Raw genomic sequence first — 15,100 nt, 5'->3', positions numbered from 1 at the left:
AGAGAGCCCAGAGATTCTTCCAAACAGAGCCAAGGTAAGCCACACACACACACAAAAAAAAAAAAAAAAAAACACCCCACGGCTAGTCCCTGTCATTCAACTCTGCTAGTACAGCAGAGGAAGCTTTTGTTTTAAGAGAGGCGAATAGCCTTGCAAACTCATCAAGACCAACTCTCTCAGAGTACAGTGGATGCTCCAGATCTCACTGCACCCCATCATGAAGCCAGGGGAAGTCAGGGAGACTAGCATCTGCCAGTGTGGTTAACAAACTGCATGTTTGGGATCCGAATATGTACAAATGTTTTCACTGATTGTCGCTCAGGTCTCTGCATGGTTTAGCTTTGATCCCTTGGTGGCCCTCAGCCTGTCTTGGGGAAGAAATGATATAAGCAAATTAAAAGGCACTCTGCACCGAGGGGACCCATCAGACTGTGTGAGGATCCAGAGTCACTCGGCTCTGTCTCAGTCGCTTGCATGGAAGCCACTTCTTGCCATCAGGGGTTCAATACAGATGGGATTTTTTTAAACCCCAGACCTACTCTGGGTCCCACTTGCAGGTAGGAAAAGAGTCATATTTTCCACAGCAACAAACAGAATGGGATGGGGCCATTTTTTTTTTTATATCAAACTGTGGCCATCAGTGTTTTTAACTAGCCTTTCATAATTGGCTTTATTTTGAAAATGAGGGTGTCATCAAGGTGGTCCAGAAACCATTTTATTATTCTCAAGGGCCGTGGTGCCTCTCCCTCAGGAATCCTGGTTCTGGTGAAAGCGGTGATTTTGGAGGCAAAGTGTGAGCTTTGCCGGAGCAGAGTTCCCAAAGGCCAAGGTGGCCTGTCACGGTCACCTTGTGCTGCCAAAGCACTGAGCAGCCAAAGCCTCGAAGCAAGGTGAGAGGGAAGGGAGCCAACAAGCCAGCGTCCCTAGAGCTCTAGGCTGTCACCCCTGTGCTGTGGTTGAGATGAGGATGCTCTGTCACCTCCCAAGAAAGCGGTGTCCTAATACGATCTCAGCTTTCTAGGAACAGCGGAGGACTTCCATTGAAAATAATGGAAATTCACATTGGTGTACTTTTGATCCGTAAGAGGCAAATCTCTTTTGATCCTTGAAGATATTCATTCTCTCAAGTCAGGAGGATAGGTAAGGTGGGGAGGAGAGTCTAAAAAGGAGGATGGTCCATTTCATCGAGCCAAGAGGCTGGGCTAGTTGGGAAATCGGGGTAGCCTACACTGCTTCCTGTGGAGAGGTCAGAGGTGGGTCCCCCAGCCACGGCTCTCAGTGTCTGGCTTACTCCCTGCCCTGCATGCCCAATGATGCCCAGACTACTGTCCACTGGGTAATCCAGCCCATTGAGCAAAGGAGCATGGGATGGCAGGGACGATATGGAGGATGGAGACTGGGGGATTCCATAGGGGCTCCCATCCCTCAAGTCCTGATAGGATTGTCCTGTCCCATCCATGGAGAAGCTCCCATTCATTAACTGTCCGCCTGTAACGTCCCCCACGTTGCCATAAATCCTATTGGTGTGGCCAAGCTCTGAAAGAATTTGATCCTCTGTGGACAAAAGAACGGAGATACATTGTCAGCTGCCAGGACTCTGGTGGTCCCTGCCCTTCACAACCAGCAATACAATGACCGGGAAGGATGCCCACGGGCTGCAGCTGCCTCCCTGCCAAGCACAGGTCAGACACCAACATGTCAGCCTCCCATCCAGAGACCAACCCAGACCAAAGGGAAAACAAGGATCCCCTGTACCTAAATCCCCAAGCGCCATGGGCTGAGAAGTGTCTGGTGAACTTGGTGGTCTAGAGTGGCTCTGAGATACCCTGGTTACACTGAGCAGTGTGAGTGCCTGGGTTTGGTGGGTCACATTGTCTGTATCACAGATGGAAACTGCTAATAGGCTTACTTTACTTGCTGATACCTTACTCTGAAGGCTTTCAAACCAAGAAAAGTGCTTGGTCGGGCTGGTTGGGAAACAGGCCTGTATGATAAAGGTGCTGGAGACCACTCTTAGACCTGTATATAAAATCCAGATCCACCCCAAAATGGAGTTCAGTATCAAAGAACTCAGTTTCTTTCTATATCCAATAACCTACTTACTGAGGATAAAGAATGACTTGATTAAGGCAAATGGACCTTCTGGTTTCTTGAAGAATTTCATTAAGAAGATCTAATGAAATTTGCTGAAAGAATTTCTCTCTCCAATAGGGATGAGCAGGTTTAGTCTTAAGAATCGTGTGATACCCAGAGAGAGACCCACTCATACCCAAGAGAAATGAGCCACAAAAGAAGGTCTGGTGCTCCTGTGTGTTCCAGGCATAGATTTGAGCAGCTCAGATGAGATGAACTGGTTTCCGTAATCCTGCCAAGATGCCTGGGAAGTGGGCATAAATGTCCTTGGCTCTCCTTGGGTCCTAAGGGTCTAAGATGGCTGAGTTTGGGCTCTGCAGACCCCTGGGCTGAGGTCAGAGATTTTGCAGCTTTGTGCTCATGGTAAGTAACTTGTTCCAGTATCTTCCCTGCCTCCTCCCCACTTTCTACCTGGGCCTACACATTGTCTCCTACAAAAGGTCACCTGTGACTGGACTTCAATGCCCTGTCTCTCTGATCCCCACATTCCACTCAGGAACATAAAAAAGAGGGAGCGTATGTCATTCAAAGGGAGCAGGAAGGTGAAGACTTAGACTCAGCTCCACTGTCTGTGCCACTTGACCCTTCACCTGGAACCTGCTGTCCCCTATGATGGGCTCCTATGGGAACAACCATGCCATCCACGCGTCCTCCTGTACACAGGTGTCCTTAGCTTTCCCCGGGCACATCCACACTTGGCTATGTTCACTGCCGCCCAGGACAGCTCTGAGATGCGTAAGGATGTGGCACTCCCCGTGTATAGACTGAGACTCAGGAGAAACAGATGGCTTTGACAGAGCTACACTAGAAATCGGGTGTCTGATCCTCAGTTCAGGACTCTTCCCTCCCCCACCCACACACAAAAAAAAATCTTCTGTTTTTGAGGGCCCAGTGACCAAGAACAGTCATGGTTATTTGCAAACAACCTGAGGATCCACTCATGCGGTCATTTGCAATTTTGCTGATGCACAGATTTGGATGTAGCGCATGCTGCGAAGCTTGTATGCAGAGGACAGGATGGAGTGAGTGGTGAGGGGGAGGGATTTCAGAAAGGCAGCCAGTTCCCCGTCATGCACTCACATTATTGATTTCCCAGGAAAAGGCCTGTTGAGCATGTCCTCCTGCCACCAGGATTGGAGGAACGGCTCATTCTAGGGGACCGTGGGAGGAGCTTAGTGTCCCTGCAAAGGGAGAAGTGCAGGAGGGCTGGTGCAAAGACTGATGCGTGGCCATCTGTCCGCAACTGCAACTGTGTGGACTGGTGAGGGCGCCTCTGGCAGCAGGAAAGTGGGGGAGGCCTCTGGGCCAGGACAGGGCTAGGCGGGGTCCCGGGGACCCCAGCCTCTGTATCTCAGCAGCAGCTGGTCTCTTGCTCTCTACTCCTCACCCCTTCCGGAAGGGCCACTAACACCCTTCCCACCCTTTACTGAAAGTCTAGGAAAACCCTGTGCCCCGGAGGGTGCCATCAGAAAGATCCCTCCTGCTGCTGGCAAGGATTACTGTCCCCCAGGGCCTCACCTAGGGCCTCAGCCTCACCCCTCCAGCCCTGCTCACCTTGGAAGCTCAGCTCACTGTCACTAACCCCACAGTCCTCTGCCGAGCTCTCCTTCCCCTGCTTGCTGCCTCCCCGGGTCCTCTTGACGCTCTTGTAGAACTGGCCCCAGCGATGCCGCCCCGCGTCCTTCTTCAGCCGTTTCTCCTTGGCCCTTCTGTTCTGAAACCAAACCTGCCACAAAGCACAGAGAACACATTCAGGGGTTGCCTAAAGACCCCAGAGCCGCCCCCCTCCCCAGGCACTCAGGAGGTACCTAAAGCCCCTGGACCCTCAAGGCAAGTGGTTGGAAACGGACCGAAGCTTTGGTGGTGGGCCAGCGCAAAGGGTAGGGTGCCCGTTGTCTCCTCAGCCTGAGCCTCATGCCCAGGGTGGTGGTCCTGAACTCATGCCCAGGATGGTGGTTCTGAACTCCGCTCCCTACAGACTCAGGGCCACCCACTCACCAGATGACGTCACTCAGGTCCCCAAGCTTCCCTTAGGTGGAGGTCACAGACCTGCCCCAGGCCCGGATCAGTCAGGGGCAAAGCAGTATGGGGCGTCTCACCTGTACCACCCTCATGTCCAGGCCTGTCTCGGAGGAGAGTTGCTCCCTCACGTGCCGGGCAGGCTTCGGGGAGTTCTTGTATGCGTTCTTTAGCGTCTCCAGCTGCTTAGCTGTGATGGTGGTCCTGGGCCGCTTAGCCCCAGCCTCCGAGTCATCTGCAGTGAAGACCACCTTAACGGAATCAGCCGAGCTGAAGCAGCTGGGCCTCCTCGGCCTCCCTTCCCTCCCCCAGACAACCTGGGGGGAGGAACAGGCGGTGTCGTGAGGAAGAGCTGCCCACCCAGGGATGCATAGTGAGATGAAACCGTTTGTCTGTCTCCCAGCACTTAGACGCGGCTCTGCCTAGCCTATCGGGGGAAGCCAAGAATAAAGTTGGCAAGAAATAAAGTGACCCCCGACTCTTCTGGGCTTTCAGATGTGTTCTTGCCTTCCTCCCTACGGTTTCCTCCTTCCATTTCCCTCTTCCTTTCAATTAAAAAAAAAAAAAAAAAGCCCTCATTTAGACCAACAATACCGGCCAACATTTATTAAGTACCTACTGTGTACGAATTTGCTACGAGCCTTATATGCATTCAGTCCCTGGTTCTAGGAGATGCTTGGGAGTCAACACACTGAGCTGGGCCTTCCTGGTGAGTGACTCTGGTAAGCAGTGTCTAAAGCTGGGAGCCAAGAGCTTCCCCCTGTGGGGTTCCACGCTCTGGGAATTCGGCACACAGGGAAGGGTGAAGGATTCAGTGTCCTGTCCTCCTCAGTCACTGTCATCTCAGAATCGCTCTCAGCCAACTCAACCGACAAGGGGCAGGGTCCAGAGTTCCTAGGCAGATCGCTGCCTAGGAAAGCCCCTTCACTTTAAATGTGGTGAGGGCTGGGCCCTTCCTGCCCAGATTTATAGACCTCACAATGTAACACTGTTTAACACAACCTAAATTATATAAACATGAAATGATGTGCTTTCCAAAAGTGCAGATGCCCTCTATTTACAAATGTCCAAATAGGAAACTTGAAAAAGAAGTGTAAGCCTATAGTCCCAGCTGCTCAAGAGGCTGAGGCAGGAGGATCACTTGAGCCTAAGAGTTTGAGGCCAGACTGGACAAGACAATGAGACTCTCTCACTCAGAAAAAAACGAAGTGTTATGGCAGAATGTGTGTGTTGGGGGGGAGGGGGGGCAATTCATGAGAGTCAATTCCAGAACAGGTTGGCCAAGTGAATCAGAAGTCATTTTTTCACAGCCCATGTCAGTGCCCTGTCAGGATGTGGGTGGCTGGTTGGTCCAACACCACTGCTCATATGCATGTATTTCTCCGTGTGATTATGGGAACTATTATGCTGTTATTTTAACATTCGCTGTGATTATAATTTAAAATCTTTTTTATATCCTATAACAATGTCATCCAAGTATTCATTAAGTAGTGGTGGCCGTGCTCACGCTGAAAAATGTACCCAAAAATCAATAACTTTGGTGCGGAAGTTAAATGTGATAAAAACACTATGAGGAGGGCCAAGCAAGACCATGACACCCTGGGCTGTTAATTTAGGAGAGAGCGTTCAGCAAGGTACTGGAGATAATGCTGAGAAAATAAAAAGGAACATTAGAGCAAAATACACTTTGGTTATGGATTGGTGTGACTGCAGAATACACCCTCACGACACACACTTACAGCATTAATTCCCATGGAGAATTAGCCTTAACATATGTTCGTTCTGAATTATACAGTGTCTCCTAAAACTTGTCCCTGGCATAAGCTGCAGCCTCGTTGAAAATGCAAATATCGCAGGAGATGAGATGAAGGAGCAAAATCTTTCCCACTGAGGTGCAAGTAGCTGATACTAGACCCTTTCTTTAGCTCAAGGGAGGGAGTTGTGAGCTTGGAAAAAGGTTTAGAGAAACAAGAAGAGATGAAAATTAAAAACAGCCAGATATACTACAGCAGACAAATGTCCCCTACCATGTCAAGGCTCCTGGGATTGCACAGAAGGGAAGGGACAGCTAGGGGCAGTGGGGACCTAGGGGACAAGCACAGAACTCTTGAGCTGCTTGTAACCCTTTTGCACACTTCGCCTCCGGTCTACATTTCTCTCCACTAGGGCCTCACTCTTATTTAATATTCCCTTTTATAAGCATCATCCTAGTTAGCCTCAGGGAACAGCAGTGCAGCAAGGCTTCCTCAGCTCGCCAGAGAAGCTCCAAATCTGTAAGCCACCCACCCAGCCTTGGATGCCAAGACCAGAGCTGTCCATTGTCCTATGGAGGCTGCAGTAGGACAAACTCCTTCCAGAAGATGACAAGCCCTGCCTTTCTTGCCTCCCCTGTGACATTACTGCTTGTCTCCCTCTTCTCTGGGATTACCCACAGCACCAGGAGATTCTGGGCTATGAACACACAAGGTCAACATGAGGTCTTTGACAATAAGATCTAGCACAGGCCTAGGAGAGGCGTGCATGGCTTTGGTGAAGGTCTGGTAGGGTCTCGTTCTAAATTGTCTTGGTATCTCTAAATCTACCTGCGTTGACGCCCTTCTGTGACAACCTGGTGGATTCCAAAGCAATAGCATGGGATTTTAAGGAACTAGAGCAGTGGTTCTCAACATGTGGGTGGCAACCCTTTGGGGGTCACTTAAGACCATTGGGAAACACAGATATTTACATTATGATTTATAACAGTAGCAAAGTTACAGTTATGAAGTAGCAATGAGAATAATTTTATGGTTGGAGGTCACCACAACATGAGGAACTGTATTAAAAGGTTGCAGTATTAGGAAGGTTGAGAATCACTAAAACAGAGTAAATGAGCTCATCAAGGCAGAGGTTTGGATGGGATCTACAGAGGTCTCTAGTCTCCGGGGAAGAAGGCCAATGTCCTTGGTCCACTAGTAAAGGCCAGAGCTAGGAGTCCCCAAGAGAGGTGAGGCCCCTGTCCCATCATGCCACAAGCCAAAGCCAAGGTTAGCCCAGCTGGCTCACCCCAGGGCCCTGAAGAATTGCCTCAGCCTGCTCCCTACCACAAATAATAATAATAATAATAATAATAATAATAATAATAATAATAATAATAGTAATAATAGTAATAATTTCTCCATGAATTAATCAGACCCAGATAGAATGGGTAAGTGAACCCAGGAAAGAACTAGAAAGAAATACATGAAATTATTTGTCTGCCTGTCTGCTTCCATCAGGCCCAGACCCATCAACAGAGCTGCCTTCCACAGAAATACCTGAGTAAATAAAAATGCTAGTCAAGGACAAAGGACCCTGATGTTCTGGGAGCTGTGGCTGAAGAGTCCTAGGTTGGGTTTGGTCAGATTCTGAATTCAGAGGCAGGATGTGATACCCTCACCCTCTTGCCAGAGCTGTGACTGAGAATCCAGGAATGGGGGTGCTTCAGGAAGGTGAGAGTCAGGACTGGCCTTCCTGGGGGGAATTTGGGGGACACGCTGCTCTGAGCCTCGTGCAGGCAGAAAAGTCTCTGCTCTGTGAGGCCAGGACAAGGCGGGCAAGAGCAGCAGCTTCTCGGGCTGCTCAGTTGAGGCCAGGTTCCCAGGGGTGTCTGGGAAACACTGAGGGGTGACATCAGCCTGCACTGAGCTCTGAGTTATCACTGAGCAGGGCTGTGGCCTCGAGGTAAGGTAAGGGCCATCACACTGTTGAGTCTCCCTAAGCGTGGCTCCTCCCAGCCATTGATCTGAGGGACACACCTACTCCAGCTTCAGGGCTTCAGGCACTCAAGGGTCTGTTCCCCTGAGCCCACAGCCCGAGGAGAGACAGGAGACAACTGAAAACAAGCCAACCTGCAAATCCTGTGGCTCTTGCTGACCGCAGCCTGTGAAACATAGGATGATGAGGACGTGTGCATCTCAAACGTCCCCGGCCAACCAAGCTCACCAGCCCCGCTCCAGGCAGAGATGACCGAGTTCACTACCTCATGAGGGCCTCGGCAGCTCTCAGTAACTACCGCTTCACTAATGCCTCACAGAGCCAGCAAGGTCTCAGGGTTTGGGGGTGCTCAGAACTAACTCTCCCTGTGGAGCTCTGGTTACGATTCCGTGTTGGCGGAGGGGAGGCTGAGTATTGGCAGCGCCCGGAGGGCTGGACAGGAGGGACCCAGAGAGACAAGCGCCTCAGTGAGGAGCACACGGGCTGCACAGCGCTGGAGGAGCTCGCGCGCGCGGGGCCATGCTGCTTACCATTTTGCTTGGCAGTCTCATAGTCTTCTTTGCACACTAGCCGCCCGTCCTCCATGAGGTAGAACTCGTCCCCCGTGGCCAGCTGCCGGTTGCAGATGATGCAGGCGAAGCAGTGCAGGTGATAGACAAAGTCCTGGGCCTTGCGGACCACCTGGGTTGGGGGGATGCCCTGCTGGCAGGCTGTGCATTTTGTGCCAAAGCGCCTGTCAGGACAGCGGCAAAAGGAATTAAAAAACAAGGGGGCCGTGGTTGGAGTCTCCACCATTTGTCAGCCCTCTCCTACCCCCACCACTCCAGTGTCCGAGAAACACCAAAGCGCACGTGCTCTGGGCCTCCTACCAGCTTCATCGCTTTGTGCCAGGGGTGCTAGGACAGCAAGCTAAGGGACTGGACCAGAGCTAGAGTCATCAGCTCCCGTCCCACCGCTGACATCCCAGGGATCCACACCGACACCCTCAATGCCCAGAGGCAGAGGGAGGGGCTTCTAAGTGTCCCCCGGCGTAGGAAGTCACCCTTCACCTCCTGCTTTTCTCATCTTTATGGTGCTTCCTAAAAGACCAGCCTGGCAGGGAACCATGTATGCTGTGGGCCACTCAGACTAGCACACACAGTCTTCAGCAAAGCTTCCCACAGGAGGAGGCCCTGTGCAGCTGGCGGGAGGGCAGCACATGCCCGTATCCACACTGGCACTCAGGAGAAAACACTGTCAGCAGAGTGAGGCTCACCTGAAGACTTCTCCTGTTCCTTCTGAGCCCTCCCCGAAACACACATGCGCACATACACACACACACACACACACACACACACACACAAACACACAAACACACACGCACACATACACACACACATGCACACACACACACACATGCACACGTGCACACACACACACACACACACACACACACACACACATGCACACGCACATGTATTGAGCACACAGAAAAGCCCAGACCTCTCCATGCATCCTGGGATGTCACTGTCCCAGGAAGGCCCAGGAAGCCATACTGTCAGACCCTTACTATATTCTCCAGTAAGGAATCTGCAGGTCTGACTTTGGAAAAGCCTGCTTTCAACAGTTCTCAGCTGTACCCCTTTCTGGACTGGCACCAAGGCAAGAGGAAGCCAGCCACTGCCACCCTGTACCAGGGCTAGCAAGGGAGGAGAAACAGATACATTGGAAGAAGCATCCAGCGAGGTCCTTGAAGCCCTATCTCCCCATCCCAGACATAGAGGCACACGGAGCCATCGCGGTGGCCACAGAAACGAGAGAGAGAGAGGGGGGGGAAGAGAGGGAGAGAGAGAGAGGGGGAGAGGAGAGAGAGAGAGAGAGAGAGAGAGAGAGAGAGAGAGAGAGAGAGAGAGAGAGAGACTAGAGTCGAGGCAGCAAAGGGGGTGGTCGGCCACAGGTAATTCTTCCCTGGTCTGGATGGAAAGGAGGGAGGCAGGAGGGGACGGGAAGCTGGGGCAGAGTTTAAAACAGCAATCAACCTAATTATTCATGACACTTCACACAGCAGAACTTTATCTTCTTCAGGATGAGAGACTTCGCCTAATGGATCTGGGGAAGGTTTGATTTTAATGGTCCTTTTAACTAATGCTTATAGGCAGCCCGATTTCCCCTGAAAGGACAGTACATATTTCATCCACATTAATACCAAATAAATTAATTATGGTCATGGCTATCATGATGAATCCCAGATTAATGCAGAATGATGGGTCTCTTATGCGGCAATGATACCTGCTGAGGGGGCTGCACGGCCCTGCAACAGGCATGGACAGCTGTGGCTTCCACAGCACCCCCACCAGGGACATAGTGTCCTGGAGAGAAGTGGGGGGTCTCCATCAAGCGTAGATTCCCAACTGCCAGTAGTGTGGTAGGGAGACTGCTTTTCTGAGAGCATACGAAAGAAGGGCTGCGTATGAGGAGCTGAGATGTGCCTCTTACCTTAGAGAAAGCTAGCCTCTTAGAGCAGGAGTTTGGGACCTTATGAGGCCCCCAGATGGTCAGAATCCTGCCTAGAGGGACCTGGGCTTTTGTCAGATTTTCATAGGGATGCAGAACCCAGAAGAGCAGTTTCTATTTGCAGAATAAAAAAAAAAATTAGAGGATGTTCACAGAGGGCTGAACTTGAGTGTGAGAGCACAGTGCCAAGTCTGCACCGGCCTCAGCTGCCCGGAACATGGATGATGCCCAGGCTCCCTCCAACGGAAAGACAGGACAGCTCTGCCCTATATATGTGCATGCACCTGCATGTCCCTGTGTGCATGGGAATGGGACAGGGAGGCAGACAGAACAGACGCCTGCATCCATGTCACTTTTCCCATCTGCCCCTGCCAATGAACAGTACCTCCGCTGTGCTCACTACAAACCCTTCCAAGAAGTTCTAGAAGGAATGGGAGAGTGCATCCAACACCTGCAGGCCGAAGATGCTGGGGCAGAAACCTCTCCAGGGAGGATGTCTCTAACACCAGTCCTTCCCAGGAGAAGAGGGAGAGGGGAGAGCCCAGAGCGGAGCAAGACCCCGAAGCAGCCTCTCCCCCAAGAAAGCCACTTCTCCTGGCCCCTAAAAAGCAGCTGGACTTTCAATAGCCAGAAGAGCCCGGCTGACACGAGCAACCAAGACATGAACGATACCGCGGGATAAATTTAATCTCATCCCGACAGTGATTCATGCCCGAGGGTGCAAGTGCACAAGGAAAATGAAAAATAAATGGACTTGCACACTAGCGTGTTTTTTTTTTTTCCCCAGCCATTGAAGCAATTTTCCTGATTGTGGGATTTATACCAGTGGTAAGTGGAAGCTGCCCCCTCGCTACCTTTTCCTCCTGAAGTATGGCCAACAGGATCCTTGCCAGGGGCACTCTGTGCACTGCCTTGGTCCTATAGCTACCCTGGCTTGTCCTAGCCCCAAGGAGCACTGCAGTCACAGCCTGTGGTCCCAGAATACGTGGCTCGGCTATTAGGGTGGGGCAGGTTGTACACGGCGAGGACAATGGTCTCCAGTGTCCAATCTCAGACCAGTCACAGTCACAGAGGAAGAAGCTCTGGCAGGTGACACAACTGTCATGTGACCAGACGTACTGCAACACACAGCCATGTTTAAAAACCCCAAACAAACTAAAAGTCTGAGTGTGGCTGCTACACAGAGAGCAGATAGCCTTAACAATAGTCTGGTTGGTTTTGAAGGATGCTGGGGTGAGGGAGGAGGTGGACACTAGCTAGGGAACATGGCTACTGGGGGGAGTTCCCAGGCAGCACCTCCTCAGTGCCCATTCCACAGATCCACAGATCCTGCACTCTGGCCTCACTCTCCAGAAGGCCATTCCCGCCAGCTGTGCCCAACTAAGCCTCATAGGACGGTCAGTTTCCCACCGAGAGCAGCTAGAGCTCATCCAAAATGAGCATGCCCAAGACACTAGGCTCCCACAGTGCCACAAAGACAAAGGAATGCCAGGGAGGGCTTGCTGGCGGCTCACCTCCTGTTTGTTGATCTCATCCTCACCCAGCATGCAGTAGGGAAGCAACAAGACCTGCAGAATGAATGAATGGACTCCTGAAAGGTGCACCTGAGTAGCCAGGAAGAGCAGCTCCCGAGAGCGGAACAGCTCCCACCAAAAGCTTTTCTAGTGAGGACATGGCGTCCCGTGTTGCGGTTCACTTAAAACAGGAAACTTTCCACCCACTCTCATTGTCATCACATTCATCTCAGAGATGTCTCCAGCGTCCAAGCTGAAAAGTGGGTGTCGTGATGCCTTGTAAGAGATAGGAAACTGGGGCGCAGAGTGGTAGCATGCTGGTTCCCGCTCACACCAGTGGCGAATGAGAGAGCAAGGATTTGAACTCAACACTTCCAAAGCAATATAGGTTGTGCACAGCTGGCATCCGAGGGAACAGGCACAGATATGGTGCCTGGGATGGCTTGATCTTGCTTGTCAACTTGATTGATGGAGAGACACCTGGGAGATTAGTGCAGCCCACGCTGGCTGTGTCTGTGACGGTATTTGCAGAGAGGACTAACTAAATGGGGAAGACCTGCCCTAGTGGAGATGGCATCATCCTATAGGTTGGGGGTCCAGGGTGGAATAAAAGAAGAAGGCTGGAATGCAGGTCATTGCTCCATCTCTCTTCTCCACCTCCTGATCAACACAATGCAATCTGCTCCTCCATGCCTTCTCTGCCATAACGAGATGCAAACTCCTGACGGGGTGAGCTAAAGCAAACCTTTCCCTTCTCGTGTTTACTTCTCTCTGGTATTCATCACAGCAACAGGAGGCTAACACAGTACCCCTGACCAAAGCCAAGCTTAAATACAGGAGCTCATGCCCTTCACATGTCCCCAGCAGCTCCCGGGCAGTAGAATCCCAGTCCCGTAAGGCGGGAGCTGCTGCAGTAGCCAAAATGTATTCACCCATCACACAGCTCAGGGGCTAAGAAAGTGACAAAGACATCAGAGCCATCTCTCAGAACTACCCGTGACCCCAGGAGGGGCCAGGCCTTCTGTCCTTGTCCCACCCTCTGCTCTAGCGCCTTGCCTGAGTCCCTGCCTCTGTCTACCGCTCTGATCTTGAGGGGCCTGGTTGGAGCACTCACAAGTACAAGAACAGTCACGGTGTCTGGATCCTACTGAAAGACAGCGGTGGGCAGGCCCTGCAGGCACAGAGCTTCTCGAACTAGGGTCGCAGAAATCCTACGCTACAGACATGCCACACTTGGACAGTTTTAAATGCTGTCACATGGCCAGATCCACGTAATTGTTTTGTGGTCTCTGAGACATCACTAAGTGCCATTCACCAAGCTCCTACTGTGTGTCCTGTGACATACATGAGCCACCATCCCTCCCCACCAGGCCCTCAACTCAGCACTCTCTTGTCTTCTCCATGGCACCCACTGCCACCCCAGCACCCCCTCCTCAGTCCTTGGTGACTACAGCTCTGGCTCAGCATCTGGACCAAGACCTCCAGTGACGTCATTACACAGCCCTCCTGTTCTGCCCACTTGGGTACCTGATCTCTTCCTGAAGGTCATAGCCTTTACCCTTCCTCAACTGCTCATTCTGAGAGTCTACCCAAGATCTTGTCTCTAGTCATCCCGCTGGGGGGGTGACAGCCCCCTGACCACTACGCCCTCGTTCCCAAGTGCGCTCTAGCATTGACTCCAGGACACTATGCCTACATTATCTCACCTCTGCCTCTCACACCCCAGCCCTGTGGCCTCAGTTTCATCTCTACCCAGCAAAGAGTCCACGTCCATCTGACTAATCCTTCCCTTAAACTCTCTGGCTTTCCTGGCTTCTTTCTAACTTCACCTTTCCCCAAAGCTCAGGTGTCTGGGCAGAGCTGAGGAAAAACACATCACTTCACTGCTTAGACTTCCTTTAAACAATAATCATACTCCAAGGGGACTCCAGAGATCAACACAGACCCAAAGAGTAGACCTAGATGCAGACCTACCATGTGTTACCCCAACCAATCCTCCACCCACCATAGTACCAGGAGATTTATTTCCCCAGTCCTGGCTTCTTATAGGTGGCCAGAGCTACTGTTCACAGCCCACACAGAGTGTGGGCATGGAGGGCCTGACTGGATTCCCCAAACAGCTGTGCCCTCGGCCTTCCACATCCTTCTACCTGTTTCCTTGATCCTTCCCTTCAGCACACAGGACACATGACACTGTTTCTGATACTTGACCTGCACAGTCCCCATCTACCACCCACGCCTCGACTTCCCTTTAGAGCAAACTCCATGCCCCATCCCACCTTCTACACAGCCCCCTCCTTTAGCAAACTCCTCAGAAAAGGTCTAGAATTGATAACTCCTGTGCTCCTGAGCCAAGCTTCTCTTGAAGTCAGCCTGTCAGTGAGCTGCCCGGCCAATCAAGCCTGCACGGATAGCCTTGTATTGCTAAATCCAGCAGTCAGCTCTCATCCTCCCACTGACATCCTATCTCTAGAGCTGTGTCCCCTTCCCAGAGTAGGGCCTGGGTTCCAAGAATATGTGGAATAGCCACACAAGCCACACAATAGCCACTCATTAAAGATGAGAAGTGGGTAAGGTGGCCTCATAGCTGAAAACCACAGAGATGGGGTTCGATCCTAGAGCCCTTCCTAAGGGCTTCCCTCACGCTTGGCGGCTGGGAGGCAGGCAGTGGGCACCAAGCCAGGCCCCAGTTCAACCTCCCATGAGCGGGAGCTGCCACCTCCTGATGCGCCATCCGAAGGAAACAAAATACTGCCTAACTTGATTTTATGCTTTAATTGCTTGGCGGTGATTTACTGCTGGCTGTATATTTTTTTATCGGCTGACACTTCCCTACATGTATTTCTTTTATCTATCACCACACTTGACAGGTGAGTTGCTGATATTTACTGTTACTGTATGTACCAATATTTCCAACATATATCACCACCCACTCTATGGCCACAACCATGTCATGGGCACGTAAAGCTCTGCCCGCTCTATGGTCAGCCTGCTCCACACATAAAAAGGGGGTCACATCTGCAGGAGGCTGACACCAGAGTACAGGAGAGCCTCTGGGATGGGGATCTAGCACCGCTCATGGCATGAAATCATATAGTCACATTCCCACAGTGCCAGGATTGCCTCACGATCTCATTTTTTAAAAATGTGTGTATACAATGTATGTGCAGTATGTATATGTACGTGCATGCTCAAGAGGATTGGTCATG

At 51.4% G+C, this 15,100-nt stretch overlaps 1 protein-coding gene across 1 annotated transcript in view; it reads right to left on the bottom strand.

Annotated features, from left to right (window-relative positions):
* Positions 1-1,073: 1,073 nt before the first annotated feature.
* Lhx4 (LIM homeobox 4) overlaps positions 1,074-15,100 on the bottom strand; it is a 40,673-nt gene continuing 26,646 nt past the window's right edge. The window contains exons 3-6 of the mRNA XM_059280990.1: positions 8,415-8,617; positions 4,233-4,387; positions 3,688-3,859; positions 1,074-1,554 (exon numbers count right to left, since the gene is read on the bottom strand). Of these exons, the coding sequence (XP_059136973.1) occupies positions 1,160-1,554; positions 3,688-3,859; positions 4,233-4,387; positions 8,415-8,617 (925 nt within the window). The 3' untranslated portion in view covers positions 1,074-1,159. The remainder of the gene's footprint in view (positions 1,555-3,687; positions 3,860-4,232; positions 4,388-8,414; positions 8,618-15,100) is intronic.

The sequence above is a fragment of the Peromyscus eremicus genome, chromosome 15 (assembly GCF_949786415.1).
Source record: "Peromyscus eremicus chromosome 15, PerEre_H2_v1, whole genome shotgun sequence".
NCBI lineage: Eukaryota > Metazoa > Chordata > Mammalia > Rodentia > Cricetidae > Peromyscus > Peromyscus eremicus.
Note: the sequence above shows the minus strand (reverse complement) of the source record. Positions and strands in the feature narration are given on the sequence as shown.